Source organism: Myotis yumanensis, unplaced genomic scaffold (genome assembly GCF_028538775.1).
Source record: "Myotis yumanensis isolate MYYU_CA2020_CCGP unplaced genomic scaffold, mMyoYum1.0.hap1 SCAF_1, whole genome shotgun sequence".
Taxonomy (NCBI): Eukaryota; Metazoa; Chordata; class Mammalia; order Chiroptera; family Vespertilionidae; genus Myotis; species Myotis yumanensis.
In genome coordinates, this window is record NW_027223752.1 from 17,081,436 (window position 1) to 17,101,789 (window position 20,354).

At 51.1% G+C, this 20,354-nt stretch overlaps 1 protein-coding gene across 2 annotated transcripts in view; it reads right to left on the reverse strand.

Annotated features, from left to right (window-relative positions):
* The window catches only part of LOC139010418 (D-glutamate cyclase, mitochondrial-like), a 64,844-nt gene that overhangs the window by 13,321 nt on the left and 31,169 nt on the right, over positions 1–20,354 (reverse strand). For both annotated transcript variants that reach the window (XM_070414842.1, XM_070414850.1), the window contains 5 exons: positions 19,830–19,952; positions 18,264–18,467; positions 12,184–12,444; positions 10,129–10,228; positions 4,648–4,796 (listed from right to left, as the gene is read on the reverse strand). In XM_070414842.1, the coding sequence (XP_070270943.1) occupies positions 4,648–4,796; positions 10,129–10,228; positions 12,184–12,444; positions 18,264–18,467; positions 19,830–19,952 (837 nt within the window). The remainder of the gene's footprint in view (positions 1–4,647; positions 4,797–10,128; positions 10,229–12,183; positions 12,445–18,263; positions 18,468–19,829; positions 19,953–20,354) is intronic.

A 20,354-nucleotide genomic window follows, 5' to 3' on the forward strand; every position in this document is an offset into this window, starting at 1 on the left:
CTCGGGGAGTAGGTCTTAAAAGCTGTTTTAACTTCTCGATGGATTGTTTGGATCGCAGAGATGGTGTTTGGAGAGAGAAGTGCCACTTTGAGGCTGGGATGAAGATCGCCAATAAAAGGAGCATGTCTGGGAGCATTGGCAACAATAAGCAACATCTTGAAAGACATGTTAATCTCCAAACATACCTCTCCCTTGTGCTGACATAGCACCCGAGGAGGGCGCCTTGGAAGAGGAGCTGGGTCACCCGTGCCTTCTTGTTGCCCCTGTAGGACACTGCTTAGTGGGAAGCTCAAAGGCCCGGGGTCCTCACTGGGCCATATTAAAGGGATTCCGTTTGTAGCCTGCAACACAGCCCCAGCAGAAATGTTATCCTGTCCTCAGAAGCCTTGAAAGCTGGCATTGACTTGGCCTCCGCACGGACGAAAGATCGTTCAGGCATCTGTTTCCAGCATAGGGAGGTGTCATCACTATTGGATGTTTGTTCTGGCAAGTAATTTCCTTCCTAAATAAGCTTATCTAGAGTTTCCCAAAATTCCCCAGCCGCCTTCACACCAGCACTGGCAGACTCACCACTCACTTCCACATCATGTATGAATAACAATTCTTTAAAAAATATATGTGTTTATTGATTTGAGTGAGATGGGAAAGGAGAGAGAGAGAGAGAGAGAGATCCATGTGAGAGAGAAACATGGCTCGGTTGCCTCCCATATGCACCCTGACCAGGGACCAAACCCACAACCTGGGCATATGCTGGACCAAGAATCAAACCAGTGACCTTTGGGTGTACAGAACGAAGCTCCAACCAACCGAGCCACACCGGCCAGGGCTCAATACTGATTCTGGAACTGCTTCAGTCACCTAGAGCTAGCAGGAAATTCATCGTAGTCGGGTCCACCCTTTTCTTTCACCAATACACTTCTTGCTTCATCATGATCGTCAGGGTGCTGAGAAGGACATGCTTCTGTGTCTGGTCCCTAATCCAGATCATCAGACGTTTCTCCATGTCTGATATGGCACCTTTTCAAATGTTCGTTGGTCTCGCTGCTTTCAGTGAAGCAGATCCTGTAATGACTTTTATTATTTTCCCCCTGTTCTTCTAGACGGTAGCTGTGGTGGAATGGGAGAGGCAGACTGGTGAGCAGGGACCGCCACGGATTCTCCATTGTCGGAGACCGTCACCACTTTTAACTTGATTTCAGTCACTCGACATGGCCTCTGAATGGCAATGTTAGCAGTGATTTTGTATGTTTGGGGCCATGATGAACAAAACACAAGATTAAATCAAGCACAGGAGAAAAGGATGCAGTTAGGAGACTCAGTAACATGGCATACTTCTTTACCAGGACAGCAAACTTTTTTTTGATGTTGTTAATTCTCACCTAAGGATATTTTTTTTCCATTGCTTTTCAGAAGAGAGGGGAAGGGAGGGAGGGAGGGGGAGAGAGAGAGAGAGAGAAACATCGATGTAAGAGAGACACATCGACTGGTTGCCTCCCATATGCACCCAGACAGGGGGCAGGGAGCAACCCCGCAACCCAGGTACATGCCCTTGACTGGGAATCGAACCCAAGACCCTTTGGCGTATGCGCTCTAACCACTGGGCAACACTGGGCAGGGCTACAGCAAACTTTTTTCTATAGAAGTAGAAAGAGTACACTCTAAAAGAATGATAAAGATATAGTAAATACAGAAACCAATAACATAGTCATTTATTATCATTCTCAAGTATTATGTACTGTCCATAACGGTATGTGCTATAGTTTCATGCTGTGAGTGGCGCTGTAGGTCTGTTTACACCAGCATCTCCACAGAACATGAGTAATGGAATGCTCTGACGTCTGGACAGCTACAGTGTCACTAGGCGATGGGGCTCTTTCAGCTCCCTTACAATCATAGGGGACCGACCTTGTACACGCGGCCCAGGTGGACCGGAACATCAGATGCCTCGCATGATTGTCAGTTTCTGCATCTGTTTCTACAAAGGCTTGGACTGTGAGGTGTGAACAAAAAGGGGGCCGCATGCTGACCTGACAGGCTCAGGGAAGGCCTGCATGGCAGTCTTGCAAACTCAGGGACCTAAAGTAACCACAAAGGATGGTCTGAAAAGAAAACTTCAACTAAAACCAGTTTATGGTGGGCAGTCACATCTGAGGCTGGGATCTTCCCTGGCAAAGGCCAGTCTTCACCTTCACTGAGCCTACTGTCTTTTTGCGTCTACGATAACATATCGTTGGAATGTCAAAGTCATTTTCCTTTTTCCGGACCCCTCAAAGCACAGGCACCGCTCTGCGGAGACCACCCATCCCCTCGTTGTTATTGGGTTAACTGTTGACTGTTGACTATCCTGCACCCACCCAAGGAAAAGAAGTGTGTCTGTCATTTACTTTTTATCCAATCCCAGAGGGTTCCCTGCTTTGCTTTCTCCCGCCTCCCTAATCTATCCCCAGTGGGTTCCATGTAACCCACTTACATCTCCTCTTTTTAAAAAAATATATATTTTATTGATTTTTTACAGAGAGGAAGGGAGAGGGATAGAGAGTTAGAAACATCGATGAGAGAGAAACATCGATCAGCTGCCTCCTGCACAACCCCTACTGGGGATGTGCCCGCAACCAAGGTACATGCCTTTGAGCGGAATCGAACCTGGGTCCCTTCAGTCTGTAGGCTGACGCTCTATCCACTGAGCCAAACCGGCTAGGGCTACATCTCCTCCTTTGGTTGTAAGGTGAACAAGGTGAAAAAACACCATTCTCCGGAGCAGCATCCCAAGAGGTTGAGATTCTGCTTCCCAATAACTGTCAACAGTTCGGCTCAAATAAACTCACAAAATTCTCTACAGGTTTGCATGTTTTTATACGTTAACAGAGGGAACTTCCACCGGGGGTAGCACTCATTGTGAGGCGGCGGAGCGGGGCAGTGGAGGTGACCCGGACTGGAGACCTGGGGACCTGGACTCGGCCAAAAGGACGGACCATGGACCGTTGTGGCAATCTAATTCCTTCGGTCCGCACCCCGGGGGTTTTCCTGGGAACAGTGTGGAGACCCGTGACAGCCCGTTGGAGGGGGAATAATGACCACACCTGGCAGTGGTATTTGTCTCTGTCTCTGCTCTTGAGCATTTTATGACCTTCATCCTGTTCACTCCTCAAGCCAGTCCTGCCCGTGGCCTTGTTCTCCTGGCTGAGCTAGAAGAGTCTGAGAGGGGCCGGGCTCGCGGGTAGTCAGCGAAAGGTGAGTGTCTGTGTTCTCATTGGAGCGCTCTGTGCAGGACGAGGCAGCTGCTGGGGGAAACTAAGGAATAGGGTGTTTGCTGATGGAGCCGCGAGGAAGGACCATCAGGGGTAAGTAGTCCTGCTGGGCACGGGGCTGTGGGAAACCACAGGAGAGGCTTCAGCCCCCGAGGCCCAGAGAAGCACCCAGAGGCCCACCAAGGGGGCAGCTTGACGGGGCTGCAGTCAGCTCCCCTGGGATCTCGGGGGGCCTCAGTGGGGGATCAGCACAGATCGGGGGTCTGTTCGGCGGGGATCTGTCCTTCGGACCCCGATTGCTCCTTTGGACAAGGAGACCCTTTCCTTCTCCACCCTGGGAACACCCCCCTACCCCCCACCTCCCAGGCTCTAGGTCCTAGGCCCTAGGCGCCCTGCCCAGAGCAACAGGAAGCACAAAACCAACCACACAGTGGATACCACGCCCCAGGCCGCTTCTGGGAAAGACCAGGGTGGGTTTGCAGAAGTTTTCAGCTCAGCCGGGAAGACTTTCATGGGCTCATTAGAACCTTAAAAGCCCGAGGTGACTAATGAGTCTGGGAAATGCTCCAGGGTTGGAGAAAACAGATAAACGCAGAGAGAAGGGCAAACGGGTTAATGGCTGCAGGTCCTGATCCCTATCCCCGCCATGGGAGGAAGCCTTGCAGAAATCCATCCAGTTCCTGAAAAGCTTGTCAGGTAGGGTCTTGGGAGTCTGGGCTCTGCTTCCGATTCTCCCGGCAGCAGCATTGAGCTGGGCAAGCTCAAGAAGCCCCTTTGGCCTCCTTTTTGGACACTAGACCTGCCTTACCTACCTGACAGGGTTGAGAGAGGCCTCAGCAATACCATCAATGTGAAACCTCTTTGAAAACGATAAAGTTCTGTACTTTCCACGAACGACCACGCTAGGATACGATTAGCAGTCCAAAGATGGCACTAATCACATCGTTAACACGTATTTTAAAATTAAGATGCTTCCTAAGATGATACATAGTATACTTGGTACAGCCCTCCTAGCACTCACCAGCGATGACAGCGAAGGCTTGGGAACAGAGCTGCCATCGGCCTGATTCAGAGCCCAAGCATACCATAGTATACTTGGTACATTCACCCCATGTGACCACCGTAATATACGTGCCTTGATATTATTATTATTATTCTATTATTAGTTTTAATAGTTTAGAGTTGGGCAAACAGAATGCGCAAGGTTCAATGCTATTTCCCTTGGATGCTTGTGGGAACGTTGGCTTTCTAAATGACGTTGTCATTATTGTCTACACAGACCCTCTCTGGAGTGGAAAACAATGGTCCCCCATATAACTCTTTCCTGCCCTGTGTTCAATAGTCAATAAAAAGGCATGCAGCGCGGACACGTCCTGAATTCCCGGTGCCTCCTGCTTACCCGTTGACAAGATTCCAGGAATTTTCTGGGCCACGAGGAAAAGGTCATCAATGGGGTCCACCAAATGCTTGATGTTCATTTTCCTGGCGTTGTAGTAGTTGCCGTCCGCAGCCCTGCCTGCGCGCTCTATCGCCACCAGGTGGTCGAATCTGCCGGGGAGCAAGAGCACAGAGTCCTGAAGCAGAGGGTGCTGCCTCCCGTAGCATCAGGACTTTTGTGTGGAGGACGGGTCACTCCCTCTTGGAGTCCTTCATTCCTGCAGACCTGGGCTGAACGGCTGCTCTGTGGCAGGGACAGGTCACTCTCTCTTGGATTCCTTCATTCCTGCAGACCTGGGCTGAACGGCTGCTCTGTGGCAGGGCCTGTGCTGGAGCTGGTCTATCTGATCACTGTAAGAAGTGATATCAGAATCTTTAGCAATTTATTAGAATCAGAGGCCATGAGAGCAGGAAGGCCGAAGGTCAGGGTCAGGGCCGTGGTCGATGCCGGAGCCTGGCCCAGATCTCCACGAACCGGCGGGGGAGCCGTCAGCCAGGGCTGTGAGTGTTGGCTGCTATTGGCCCACCACTGCCCCTTCCAGGCTCTTGCTCAGTTTACAGACACAAACAGACCAAAATGGAATTGAAATATTAGAGTCTGGCCCTTTGAATACAGTCCCTCATGTTGTGACCCAACCATAAGATTATTTTCTTTGCTACTTCATAACTGTAATGTTGCTACTGTTATGAATCGTAATGTAAATATCTGATAGGCAGGATGGTCTTAGGCGACCCCTGTGAAAGGGTCGTTCGACCGCCAAAGGGGTCGCGACCCACAGGTTGAGAACCACTGTATTAGACCAACGAATCTACCACATGATAAACTTCCTCAGACAGGAAGAGACAGAGAGGTAAGGGGTACAGGTGGCGTGGTGGGGAGGATGTAGGCTGTGGCATCAGCTCGCAGGTCCTCACGCCACTGGCCCTGGATAAGCGGCTTCACCTCGCTGACCCGTGTCTACGTCTGTCACGTGACCCAACAACGGTACCCCTCTCCCGCAGTGTGGGAAGTGGGACGTGAGAAAAGCCCGCGAGGCACTGAGAGTGCAGCCCCACACCGACGAGATCCTCGGGCTCAGGGGCTGTGGTTGCTCTTATTATTGGAGGAACATTGTGCTGATCATCCAAGTGAAGAACAGAGAAATTGCACTTTTATCTCTCTCTAAATCTGCCCCACCCCATGATGGAGTTCTTCAAAATCTTAACTCTGCTGTGGAAACACTGTGGGGGCAACTCAAAAAGTCTAAATAGAATTACCATGGGATCCAGCAATTCCACTGCGGCATACGCCCCAAAGAACTGCAGGCCGGGTGTTGAAGAGATAGTTACACACCCATATGCCTGGCAGCATTAGTCACAATGGACATAAGGTGGAACCACCCCAAGTGTCTACCAGCCAAGGAACCCATCAGCAAAATGTGGTCTCTGCATGCTACGGAATAGGATTCAGCCTTCCAAAGGACAGGAATTCTGATACCTGCTACAACGGGGATGAATCTCAAGGACATTTTGCCAGGGGAAATAAGCCAGTCACTAAAAGGACAGATCCTATGTGATCCCATGTACATGAGGGCCCTACAGTAGTAAACATACAGAGACATAAAGTAGAACAGCAGGGATCAGGGGCTGGGCGCCGGAAGGAATGTGAATGGGGACAGAGCTCCCGCTGGAAAAATGAAAGAGTTCTGCTGGAGAAGGATGGTGGGGACAGCTGCACAACACGTGTATGTCCTAACGGCACAGAACTGTGCACTTAAGGCGGCAAAAATGTGAATTTTATGTTGTGTATATTTTACCACAATAAAAACAACATCGTAACTCCGGATGCTTTCTCTGTACATGTTTTTGAAAAACAAGACTTCCTGCAGGTCCACGTGCCTTGGTTGTGCTGGAATGACAAGCAGGTGGACGAGCAGGCCCTGAGCAGGTGCTGGAAGGTCACCCCGAGGTGACGTGCCCCGTGCGGGACAGGTGGCCCTTGAGAAGCAAAGCGACAGGAGGAAGGAGCTGGCCCTGACTTCCCTCTGGGTGGACACAGTGGTGATAAAAATCAGCTCAGCTCTGAGCTCTGGGCCAGACCCATGCAGCCTCTGTTCTAGAAGGAGAGCACTGTGTCTGGACTTTTCCCAGGAACATGCAGCACCACCCCTCCTGAAGGTGCATTGATTAAAATATATATATATATATATATATATATATATATATATATATATATGGCCTGGTGCACAACATTCATGCACTGGAGGGGAGGGGGCAGGTCCCTCAGCCCAGTCTGTGCCCTCTTGCAGTCCAGGACCCCTTGGGGGATGTCTGCCTGCTGGCTTAGGCCCGCTCCCGCCACCGCAGCTGTGCTCACCAGCTGTGAGCCCAGCTTCTGGCTGAGCAGCGCTCCCCAAGACTGACCACTGACCACCACGGGGCAGCTTCTGCATTGAGCGTCTGTCCCCTGGTGGTCAGTGCATGTCATAGCAACCAGTCATTCTGCTGTTCAGTCGATTTGCATATTAGCCTTTTATTATATAGGACTAGAGGCCCGGTGCACAAAAATTTGTGCACTGGTGTGTGTGGGGGGGTATCCCTCAGCACCACTTGTGCCCTCTCACAGTCTGGGACCCCTCGGGAGATAACGATGTGCTGGCTTAGGCCCGCTCCCGGGTGGCAGAGGGCAGGACCAATCCCTAGGTGCAGCCCCTGGTCGGGCTCAGAGCAGGGCCGATTGGGGGGTTGGGGCGCCACCCCCTGTCACACTCAAGGCAGGGTCGATGGGGAGGTTGCTGCGCCACCCGCTGTCATGCACAGAGCGGGGCCAATCAGGGGGTTGGGGAGCTCCCCCCTGTCACGCATAGAGTAGGGCCGATAGGGGAGTTGGGGCACCGCCCCCTGTCATGCACAGAGCAGGGAGGATCAGGGGGTTGGGGCACCACCCCCTGTCACCCACAGAGCAGGGTCGATCAGGGGGTTGGGGCACTCCCCCCTGTCACACACAGAGCAGGGCCCATGGGGGTTGAGGGTTGGGGCGCAATACCCTGTCACATACAGAGCAGGGCCGATCAGGGGGTTGGGGAGCTCCCTCCTATCAGGCACAGAGCAGGGCCGATCAGGGGGTTGGGGCGCCTTCCTCTGTCACGAACAGAGCAGGGCGGATAGGGAGGTTGTGGCCCCACCCCCTGTCACACACAGAGCCGCAGGGTGATCAGGGGGTTTGGGTTCTGACCCCTGTCACGCTGCTCCAGGGGCCAGGAGGCCTCGCTGCTCTGCTGATCCTGGGTTCGGGAGGCCTCGAGGCTCCACTGATCCCAGTGCTGGGAGGCATATTAGCCTTTTACTATATAGGATAGAGGCCTGGTGCACAGGTGGGGGCCAGCTGGTTTGCCCTGAAGGTTGTCCCAGATCAGGGTGGGGGTCCCGCTTGGGTGCCTGGCCAGCCTGGGTGAGGGGATGATGGCTGTTTGCAGCTGGTCACAGCCCCTTCAGGGTGGGGGTCCTCACTGGGGTGCCTGGCCAGTCTGGGTGAAGGGCTGAGGGCCCTTTTCAGGCTGGCGGGCGACTGAAGCTCCAAACCTCTCCTTTTTTTCTTTTTTTTTTTTATTCTGGGATTTATTTACCTTCTATGGCTGTCACTGGAACTGAGAGCTGTCTTTAGCTCTGAGGCTCAGCTCCAGCTCTGAGACCTCGGCTGCTGAAAGCAGGTATCTAGTTTGTTTGGGTTCTATAATCGAAACACTGTTTCAACTCCAGCTCTGAGGCCCGGCTGGCTGAAAGCAGGTTTCTGGGGTTTTTTTTAGCTTCTATAATTGCAACAATGTTTCTTAAACTGAAAGCTCAGAGGCCAGCAGCAGCAGGTGGGGAACGTTGACTTCCTCCATCACTGAAGCAAGCAAGCCTCCTGTTCACTTCAAGCTGCCTGGCTGCCGGCTGCCATTTTGGTTGGCAGTTAATTTGCATATTACCCTGATTAGCCAATGGGAATGGTAGCGGAGGTACGGCTAATTACCATGTTTCTCTATTATTAGATGGGATTATTGATTTCAGAGAGGAAGGGAGAGGGAGAAGGAGAGAGGAGAGAGATAGAAACATCAATCATGAGAGAGAGTCATTGATCAGCTGCCTCCTGCATGTCCTACACTGGGGATTGAGCCTGCAGCCCAGGCATGTGCCTTGACTGGGAATCAAACAGTGACCTCTTGGTTCATAGGTCGATGCTCAACCACTGAGACACACTGGCCGGGCTGACTTTTTTTTTTTTTTTTTTTTTTTTAAGCCAGAAGAGTCCGTTTAGCTACCCAGGAAGGAATTCACTCCTGGGAACCTGCTCTTTAGTTCTCTAAAGAGCAGAGGCCTCTCTGCCTGCGATCAGATCTGGCTCACTTCCCTCCATTCATCAGGGGATCAGATCTGGCTCACCTCCCTCCATTCAGCAGGAGAGCACATCTGTGTTACCGGCCCAGGAGGAGTTTCTAGCTTCTCCCTGACCAGTCTGAGCTTTGTGTGTCTGCCACCCATTCAGGGAACATAAACATTCTATCAGGTGCCACACACATTCTCGCAGCTTGGAATAGCATCGGGTCTGCAATCACACTCTTCCTTGGTGACTGAGAGTCTCACTGGGAACACCTGACTGTGCTGTGAGCTGCAGCACGGCTCTGCCCTCCAGGCCTATGCAAGCAGTGTTCTTCAATTCTACTCATCAGTGGGTGGTGAAATAGAGTTATTAGGTCAGGTCAATATTTTCTGAAAAGTAGATGAAAACAGAGTAGAACAGAACAAAACAGACTAGACTAGGTTAGAGTGCACTGCCTGCAGCAAGTAAATACTGTTATTTTGAAACTTCTGTTTCAATTATGTGTGTGTGTGGTTTGCAATGCAAAATGTATTACCGTGGACTGTGGTTAAAAACGTTCACAAAACAGTACTAAAATTTATAAGGTCTGAAATGCATCCTATGTACATACAAAAAAGAAGTGTTTTTCAAAATGTTTGACCACAATACACAATAAAACACACACACGCACACACACACACACACACACACACACAGCAGTTTCACAAGTGAGAACTTGCTATTACTACACAAGATATACGATGACATTTCTATTTCATTTGACAAAGGTGCTGACTACCCCCCCGAAATGATCTCACGACTCTCCAATGGATCATGAGCCAGTCTGAGAAACAACTCGTGTTGGTGTTTTATCATCTTCTCCCTCATTCAAGAAGACATGCCATCTCTCAGGGACCTGCGACTTCGAGAGACCCTTGGCGCTGCCCCCCCCCGTCACCCAGAACCCCCGGCCTTGTTGGCTAGTCTGGCCCATCGGAGCCCGTGGCTCACAGCTTTGTTCTCTCTGGAGGGCTGACGTGTGCAGGGATGTAGTTGTCAAAGTTAACAGCACGCGGCCTCTCCCACCATCACCCACTGTCAACGGGGAGGGGACACACATACCTAGGAGACTTGGGGTCCCTCTCGTCGCAGAGAAACGCCTGAGCAGCTTCTGCGGATCCGCCCTGGTAAGTTAGGATCGGGAACGGGGTCTTCAGAACACCTTGACAAGACGGGCAAAGGGTGGACGCATCAGCCCTGTGTGGGTTTGGGCAATTCCTGCTGGCTTTTCCAAAAGCTTCGTCGCGTTGGTGGTATAGTGGTGAGCATAGCTGCCTTCCAAAAGCTTCATCGGAAACGGTCGTTTCCATGATCGAACGACATGTGGCTGTAGAATTCTTTGTTAGGTAAGCCGAGACCTCGACCCAGAGGATACGTAAGTTTGTTTCCTTTTAGTCCTGAGTAAACCCTAGGGCTGGTGGAGGGGGAGGTGACACCGGGTTGGTGTCACCAGTATTGTGAGCTAGTGAATGTGCTCCACACAGATGCCACAATACCACGCCGGGGACAGCGAGCCAGCCCTTTGCTAACACATGACATGCGCTCTCTCATCTAATGTTTGTGATTCTGTGTGATAAGAACCACTGTGACCCCCATTTTACAGAGGAGGAAAACTGAGGCTCAGAGATGCCAAATCGCTCGGGCAAAGCCAAGTATATAGGTCAGTGTCACAACGCCAGGGCCCACCCAAACAGGAAGCCTACAACAGAGCAGAGATATAACGTACCCCCAGTGGACTCACATCTGTCTCCACGTGTTCCTTCAGTGTCAGGCAGGAGGCAGCTGATGGATGATTCTCTCTTATCACTGATGTTTCTATCTCTCTCTCCCTCTCCCTTCCTCTCTCTGAAATCAATTTAAAAAAAACCCAAACCCAAACACATATCTTTAAAAAATGAAAACCGAAGCCAGAACATGCCTTTCTCCTCTCAGTGCCTCAGGACCCCCCCCCCCCCCATCGCCCCCAGAATAAAAGGCCAGGTGCTCACAGTTCCCCCGAGGCCCTTCCCGGTCTGCCCCTGTGACCTCCGTGTCTCCCTACCCAGCTTCTCTTCTCCTCATCCTTTCTGGGCTAGTCGCTGACCACTGCCCTCTCTTCAACGCCACCTAATGGCCTCTGTCCCGGCCAAGGTCACAGCCTGGGACATTCTCCCTCTAGCCAGCCCCGGCCTCACTGCTTCACTGACTTCAAGCCTTGGCTCCAATGGCACCTTCTCCGTGAAGCCTTGTCTGAACATCCTGTTTAAAACAGCAGCCCCCACCGGGGCTGCCCACACTTCCCCTTTGCCCTGTGTTGTTTATTGTCGGTCTCACTCCAGTACAATAGACGCCCATGGGGGTGGGGCTGTTTTCAGTTTTGTTCACTGATGGATTTCAAGAGCCAAAACTAGTGCCTGGCACATAGTAGGTGCTCAACATGCATTCGTTGCTGTATGTTCAGACACATCCTTTTGGAAACTTCCGAAGGAACGGGGGCTTCAGGGATGCCTTCCTGGGGTTGAAACTCTTATGAGAGGCTAAAAGGATTTATGTCTCCTGAAGAATGCATTTTGAGGGACACAGAGAGATGGGCAGTGAGAAGCAGGGGAGAGTCCCGAGGCTCCCAGCTTATGCCTGAACAACACCTGCAGGGTGAAGGAGAGGGGAGACGCCTGAGACCCATGTTGGCATCCCAGCCTTGCAGCCCCATCGCTCACAGCTCTATGCCCACCTGTGTGCTCTGGGAACCTGAGCAGCGGGGGGCAGCCCTGCCCATCTGGGCCACAGGTGAGACGCTGCCATTTGAGCCTCTCGGTCACTCTATTCTCAACTCCCCCACCCCCAACGCCAGGGGTCTAGGGATGTCCTGTGTTGCCAAGAGTCCTCTGTAGGCCACCCCGCCTCTCACAGGTTGGGCATCAGGTACATGGGCTCTGTGGTCTGATGGACTTGGGTTCAAATTCCAGATCACCTGGACCTCTCAGAGCCTCGGTCTCTTCCTCTATAAAATGGGATGATGTTGCTTATACTAAAGAGTTGTTCTGAGCTGTAAGGACTTAGAAGGCCTGTGTCGAGAGCATAGCAGAAGTTCCGCAAACACTGACTCCTTCCACCGTCCGCCCCCACCTCACCGCTCACCTTGCTCAACAGCCTCTTCCACAAGCTTCTGGAACAAACTCAAGGCTCTCCGGTCCACGATCACGGAGACGCCCTTGTCCAAGGCCTGCAGGAAGGCGGCCAGAGCAATGGCGCCTGGTGGCCCGTCCGTCTCTTCCGGAGGCTCGTGGTTGAAATGCGTGGGGAACCCGGTGGTGATGAGCACCGCGTGGGCGTGGGACAGCGACAGAGAGGCCCTCAGCAGCTCATCTTTGCGGAGCAGGTGCCCGATGCCCCTGTTGCCTAAAATTACAAATAAAATAAAACAAAATCACACAATAATATAATTGTGCTTCAAGTAGAACCTCATGCAAACGGCAGTTTGTTTCTTTGTCTGTTTCAGAGGTAGTTTTGAGGGATGTGCCAGAGGCTGCCAGTTGTTCACCAGAACCTGTCCTCTGCCCCTGCCCCGCTAGGGAGGGGCAGCGGGATACATGGCAGGGCAGCCTCTCTTTCAGTTAGCTGTGGCCACAGACTCGGTTCTCTCTAGGTAGCAATCCTAGACCTGTTGAAAGGGAATAAGAGTAGGAGTGATGTGCGCCCCCTCCTGGCCATGTACCTCCCATGCACTCCTCCAAGCTCTTCCTTTCCTGGCGGTTGAGCTGTTGACAACTGGCGCCCTCTAAGGGTCCCCTGAGGCGATGGCAGAGTGCTGGGTCCCTGAGTGACTGGGTGGAGCAGATCCCCTTCCTGCTGAGCTTGAATACTCACACTGGGAGTCCCACCCTGGACTGTTATTTGAGCAAAGCATCTCGGGGTTTATTTGTTACAGCAAACCCCAATTCAGGGGACCACAGAAAGAGAAGGGACACAGTACTGTCTCAGTTGGGGATTCCCCAAAAGAAGACCCTAAGACAGGGGTGGGCAACCTTTTTGTGAGTGCGTGCCAAAACCAGCAAAATCTCTGACTCCAAGTTCTTCTGCGTGCCAACCCTAATTTTTTGAGAACATGTTATGCCTACTTGATATCTCTTAAGGTGTACGTATGTGAAGAAATAATAAAATTCATTCGAGCGACAAAAACACAGTATATGATGATGAAAAATACATTTATTTTTTAATGTATACATGTACACTGATAGTCCGTTGGAAAACTTTATGACTCCGTTTGATATTATCAGTGGGACTTTTGCTGCTGCATCACTGATGACAGAGATTTTACATCAGGTTTGTATTTCGTGACCTTCAGAGATATGCACGAGCTACTACTTTCATCCGTCAGGCTACTCCTATTACGAGACTTAACAAAATTCATCACTGAGAACAAAGATTCACAATTGTAAATGGAAGATTATAAGAGAGGGTTTCGCGTGCCAGCAAAAGTTACTGGCGTGCCATGTTTGGCATGCGTGCCAGGGGTTGCCCACCCCTGCCCTAAGACATTAGAGTATTCCAATGGAAAGTGAGCCCAGGAAAGAAGTCAGAAGGTGGAAGAGGTAACATGATAGAGAAAAAGGAGAGAAGCCGCTAAAGCCTGTGTGGGCGAGCAGATGAACTCTGAAGGCATCTGGGGCTCAATCCTGTGAGAAATGGTGGACAGTGTGGCTCAGTGGTAGAGTGCAGACCCATGAACCAGGAGGTCATAGTTCAATTCCTGGTCAGGGCACATGCTCGGGTTGCAGACTCGATCCTCAATAGAGGGCGTGCAGGAGGCAGCGGATCAACGATTCCCTCTCATCATTGATGTTTCTTTCTCTCTCTCTCCCTTCCACTCTGAAATCAATAAAAAGAAAGAAAGAGAGAAAGAAAGAGAGAGAGAGAGAGAGAGAGAGAGAGAGAGAGAGAGAGAGAGAAAGAAAGAAAGAAAGAAAGAAAGAAAGAAAGAAAGGAAGAAAGAAAGGAAGGAAGAAAGAAAGAAAAGGAAGAAATGGCATGGAGCACAGCTGAGGGCTGTCCTTCCGGAGGACAGGGGGACTGGGCATGCCTGCACTGGCTCCTGACCCCTGTGGGCTGAAGGTTGCCCATCGGGACGCTGACTCCTCGCACTCCCGGGCTGTGCCTGCTCTGGTGGCGGAGCAGAGAGACCCTGGCCTAAGGTGGGAGCTATGGCTCCGAGAGCTGCCCCCTGCAGCTGGGCTTTGGGCAGGGCACCAGCAGCGTCTGCTAGAGCTGCCGCCAGTGGCTGCCAAGCCGGTGGCAGCTGGGCAGCACAGCTTTCCGACTCTCGTCACATACCACCGTGCCATTGTCTACACTCAGGTCACCGCGGAGCACGTCTATGCCACGTGGAGGCAGGATGTGACTCAGAGCTCCCATCCCCGCGGCGGCTAAAAGGAGAGGTGGGCCTAAGGGACGGGAGAGGACGTCAGTGCGCATTGGAGGTGCCGGGAGACTCTGCAGGGGCCCGGGGCTGGATTCCTGTTATGGAGGAAAAGTCCCAGGTTTAGAATCTGGAAACTGACATTCAGGTCCAAGTGTTGGCACATGGTAGCTGCCTGACCTTGGCCTCGGCCTGGATTGCTCTCGACCTCAGTGTTCCTACGAGGAGCCTGGGGGTGGCCCAGGTCGGGGGGAGGCTGCCAGAGGGAGTGGGAACCAGAACACTCATCTGGTTGGGACCGTAGATTTGTCTGCGGGAGCCAGCCATCGCTTCTAGGGAGGTAACTCAGTAAAGTGGTCAGTAATGAACGCAGTCATGAGGATGTCCACTGCGGCACTGTGTATGGTGCCAAATAGGATCATAATGAGAGCAGCGGGACATTTGTAAAATGGAACTCTATGCAGATATTAGAAAGATTGCTGTAGAAGGCGAATGACGTGGGAAAATGTTCACAGCGTATTAAAAAGTTTAAAAAGCAGGCTCTAAAATAGTATCACAGCATGATTCACAGATATATATATAGAGAGAGAGAGCAATATTGTTTTTGTTCGTGTCAGTCTTATAGGTTCAAGACTGAAGAGAAAAACTTTTCAGGGCCAACATTTGGGATGGGATTCTGGTAATTTGTATTGCCTCTTTACTTTCATATATTTATACAATGAACATGAGTTGCTGTCGATAAAGGGAGAGAAAAAATAAATTTTGAAAGAAATTGGACTGTAACCTATTTGAACTGAGCGTGCGCGCGAGCGCGCGCACACACACACACACACACACACACACACACACAAGGAGGAGAGAACTCTGTCAACTCTACAGTGGTCTGTACATTTGTGATGGATTTATTATTAGTGCAAACATGACTGTTATAAATCTCCAGAGTCTCCAGGCACCTCAGATGCAAGCCAACGTCCTCTCAGAAATGACAGAGTGGCTCTATTATTAAGCCCAGAGAGCAGTGCCCGGTCCACTGCCATTAATCTTATATCTGCATATTTAACAGCGGAGGAGTGAAGCACATCTGGCGCTTGGAGGATTAAAGATGCTCCTTGATCAATGATATTGGCACATCCAGACGGTCATAGATCTGCCTTTGCCCCGAGCCCCATGCTTCAAGCCCTGACGGACCCCCGTCTGCACAAGCACCAAGGGGTGGGGGCTGTGGCCGCCCTCCCAGGACATTTTATTAAGCGGTGGGTGCCCTGCGTCTGCAGTAAATTCACTTCCCAGTTACTTTTTTTTTTTTATCTGAGCTAAAGGCAGAGTTAATAATTGATCTTTCCTCATGATCCTCGTGCCGTGTGAGAGAGCCGTCAGCGTGGGTGAGAGAGTTTGTGAGAGAGAAAGTATTACAGGAATTTGTAAAAAATATCCACCAAGGAGATTAACTACGTAAGAGACTAGGTATGCACAGCCATGAGCGTTCACCTCTGTACATGCGTATGTCCTACCAGCCGTGGGCAAACTACAGCCCGCGGGCCGGATCCGGCCCGTTTGAAATGAATAAAACTAAAAAAAAAAAAAAAGACCATACCCTTTTATGTAATGATGTTTACTTTGAATTTATATTAGTTCACACAAACACTCCATCCATGCTTTTGTTCCGGCCCTCCGGTCCAATTTAAGAACCCATTGTGGCCCTCGAGTCAAAAAGTTTGCCCACCCCTGTCCTAGAAGGTGCATCTTGGGGGCTGGGCGGTGGGGGGGAGCGCTATGTCCCACATTTACTGTGTGTCTATAGGTTAAGAGAACCATATTCCCTGCAGAATAAATGACCAAATGAAAGACCTGACAGACAATCAAGCAAAAAGCTATGCCCTCTGGTTTCACAGGAACTTTTGTTATCGCAGATCCCTCTGCAATTGGGGGGCAGCCTTTGCTCCCAGGTCCAGGGGGAAGGTCAGACATGACTCAGGCTGGGCTGCTCTGTCGGATTCTGGGCCACAGTGTCAGCCAACACCAACGGGCACCCAGGCTGTCTGCTCCGTGGCCCTGCAGGCGCTGTTCTCTCCCCCAGTGTCACCGCCATCAGCGGTCGGGGTCTCAGGAGTCTGGCCTGGAGGGTCGACCTCCCCGGGTTGGTCTCACGCCTCTGCTCTCTGCAGACCCCACCACCGTCGATCTAGGTATCTGCTTGGGGGACAGGCGTCCAGTGGGCCAGCAGCAAGGCCACATATGCCTTCTTCAGGTGGTCAACGTGCAAGAACAACCAGGGGTAGAATCACAGCCCGTGAGAAGGGCAGGAGAGGGACTGGGGTATGAGTCAGAAGAGGCCAGAGCACGTTAAATGCCGGGCACATACCATTCAGATTCAGATTCCAATTTATCTCCCACTTACTGATCGTGGCCTTGGAGTCAGCGGGTGTGGGTCCAAGTTCTGCCTAACCATCTACTAGGCATGTGGACTTGGGCAAGTTTCTTAACCTTATGTGCCTCAGTTCCCCCATCTGTTAAAAGAAGTTAATAACAGCTGCCTCCTAGGGTTGTTGGGAGAATTTGATAAGATGAAACATGTAAATGCTTTTAGCGCATGCCTGGCCCAGGCAGAGTAAAACTCAGTAGATAATAACTATTATGCTCATGACCTACCAGAACCCCTGAGAGAAAGGGTGTAATTGTGATTACTCCAGTTACACTGATGAGGAAACTGAGGTGAAGAGCGGCTATGAAGTCTACACCTTGCTTCTCTGTGAGCCTTTGTCAGAAAAAAAAAACCACAAAAACAGAAAAACCTCAAACCACTCAAGCACAATGGCGCCCTCTGCTGGCCACCTGAATTAGAAATCCAGCCGGTAAATGAAGACGCAGCGGGAAGTTGAAAGCCCCTCAACCAGCCTTCACAAACCTCCTCCCAGCTGGACCCAGCAGACCCCTCGTGGGCCCCACTAGCCCTGCCCCTGCCTCGAAAGCCAGAGGCTGACAAACCACAGAAGGACTGTCTTTTCTCTGAGACGCAATTGCAATATACAGGTTGGCTGCAAAGGGTTGTGAGGCAAACTGCAGGGCCCTGCCCATCAGGATCCCCAAAGAGTAGAATTCCAGCCCCTGCTGCCTGTATAAAAAAACAAAAAAGTGCTCTGCGCCCAACCCCGGGGCAATGGCAAAGGGGGAGATGAGGCCACTGTTAAATGCATGGACGATGATGTTTGAACAGTGGCACTTGACTACCTAGAAACCAGTCGCCCTTCTTTCTTACCTCGCCAACCCCAATTTAGTTCTGGCAACGTGCCCAGCTAACCAGCCCGTCTCCCAAACTCTCTCACATGTTTAAGGTTGAACATTTTGGGGGGAAAATAAAGAAGAAAAATCACCCTTTATTCTACTACCCAGAGACCCTCGCTTTCAGTACTGCGGTGCATTTGCTTCTAGCCTTTTGGGGATTCATATACAGTATAAACATTTTTTAAAAATCATACTATAGCCCAGCCAATGTGGCTCAGTGGTTCAGTGTAGACCCAAGAACCAAAAGGTCATTGGTTTGATTCCCAAGTCAGGGCACATGCCTGGGTTGCAGGCTGGATCCCCAGTAGGGGGTGTGCAGGAGGCAGCGGATCAATGCTGTTTGTCTCTCATTGATGTTTCTGTCTCTCTAGTCCTCTCCCATCCTCTCTTCCTAAAAATCAATAAAATCATTTTTTAAAAATCATACTATAGATACAATTCTATGCTGCCCTTTTCACTGAACATCGTGTCAGTGATGAATTTCTCCAGGCCCTGATGGCGTGAATGTTTTGGTCCTTACCTGGGTCTACGGCAATTACAGTCTCTAGTTCTCTGATCTTCTGCACGGCCGAAGCGGATGTGATGCTGTAGTGCAAAGGATCTTGGGAAATAGGATGGACCTCTGGAATTCCCTCTGGGGTGAGACAACCGGCTGGAGCCTCCAAATCCTTCAGGTCAGTCATAACCATGGAGCCCGGTGCACTGGTGAAAGCCAGCGGGGTCTCTAAAACACACAGCAAGAGGGATGAGCCCACCCTCTTCATCAAGCCCAGTGCATTCTGGTCTAGCCTGCTGTTGATGGACAAGAGAGCACCATGCACCGCCTCCCCCAACCGCACTCCTTGCACCCTTTGTTGGCACCATAGGCTGGCTTATTTCTAAATAAGTTCCACTTAAAACTTGGTGCCTTCAAGTTTTAGGAAAGTGAGGATGAGGTGAGTGTGGGAAAACCAGTGAAGTTCAGCCACAGCTACAGGTGGGGCCCTAGGGGCTCCATCAACGCAACCCCAGGGACATCAGAAAGTACTTCCTGAACTCTTACAATGCATCAACCATTTCGCTCCCTTTGCAGCAAATGCTCTGTTTGCTAACAAACAGCTCTCTCTGAACGGAGCTTCTGTTCGTCTCCGAGCACTTATGTTTTGCTTTGGTTTAGGCTAATTTTGTTCTTTGGAAAACTCTCTCCTGCTAGCAGACAGCAATGTGAAGCACGCTAGCGGAATTTCTAAGAACATGACTTAGCATGGCAAACACACTGCAGTTGGAGATGCAACTTTATCCTCTCCAAACCTGCATCTGCAACTATAAGACAAAGATAACGCTGAGACGGGGTGGGGGTGAGGCCGAAGACCTCACCTGTGCCTGGCACATAGTAGGTGCCCAACCTATTCATGTTAAATAGCCAGAATCCCATGGGTCTTGGGGTTTATGCCTCATCAGCATATCAGGGATGTCTTTTCCTCTCATGAGGCCATTTTGATAGCTAAGCTCCCATGAATGCTTTCAAATACATGGAAAGTGACACTCAGTTCTACGATTTGTAGTGCACGTGTGGCAGACACTAGAATTTTCCAGTGTCTACGACAACGGGCGGCAATCGTTATATTTTTATGTTTCGCTCACATCCCACCCTCACCGTGAGCTAATTGGGGCCCTCGTGTGGCTCTTCATTGTAACATCACCCTGGGCCTTTGAAAAAATGTACTGACAGTGTGGCTTGCAAACACCATGTGGAGTGGGTTTGTTTAGTTGTGTTGTCTGTTTTCGCCTTTGCTTTCAAAGCCACACCAACCTCAGAAATGTCTCAGAAAGTCCATCTAAATGATGGCCCTTGGAACTAGCTATGAACCTTCTGAGGAGAGAAATATATTTAATCAAGACAATTTGAGCTGAAGGACAAGCTGCTCTGGTGGGACCCACCCCAGGATGAAAAAAGAAGCCAGAGACATCTTGGCTGTGGGCTGCAGGTCTCTGTCACATGACTTCCCTCCTTAAGTCACTGCACCATGAGCCTATCCTTTCGGAAACCACAGACCACCAGGTTCCACCCTAGGTCAGAGCAGTTGCCCGCAGAAGCCGGACGTACGGTAGCCGCTGACCGCTTCGAGACTGGTCAGCTGGGAAGGCCAGAACACCGGGACCTCCCCCGGCTGACACGGCACAGGATCCCCGTAGTCAGGTCTGGAAAGATCTTGGATTCCCAGCAGCTCTGCAGAGGGAAAAGGAACGTGAATTCCACCAGGGCCTGCCCTGGCAGCCCCCATCTGAGCTGAGCTTGTGGAGAAGTGTATGGTTCTTTCTCCAAGAGGAACTCTAGTCACAGGGTTGTTGTAGATGGTCCTGGAGAAGGATGAGGAGGAGAAAAGGAATCGGGCGTAGCCACTCAGGATGCTTGCTGACTCCCGGGCCATTCGGCGGGACAGGGGTCTCCAAGGCCTGGTGTGACTGCCCGAGGCGGCTCGGGTACATCAGCCCAACACCTGCATTGCATGGATTGCCAACAAAGCCAGTGTCTTTGAGTTTATCTCGGCACAGACTGAGTCACCTAACGCAGACCTAAACCCTGCTGCTGGACCCCCAACAGCGTCCCTACCCCTGGCTGGCCACGGAA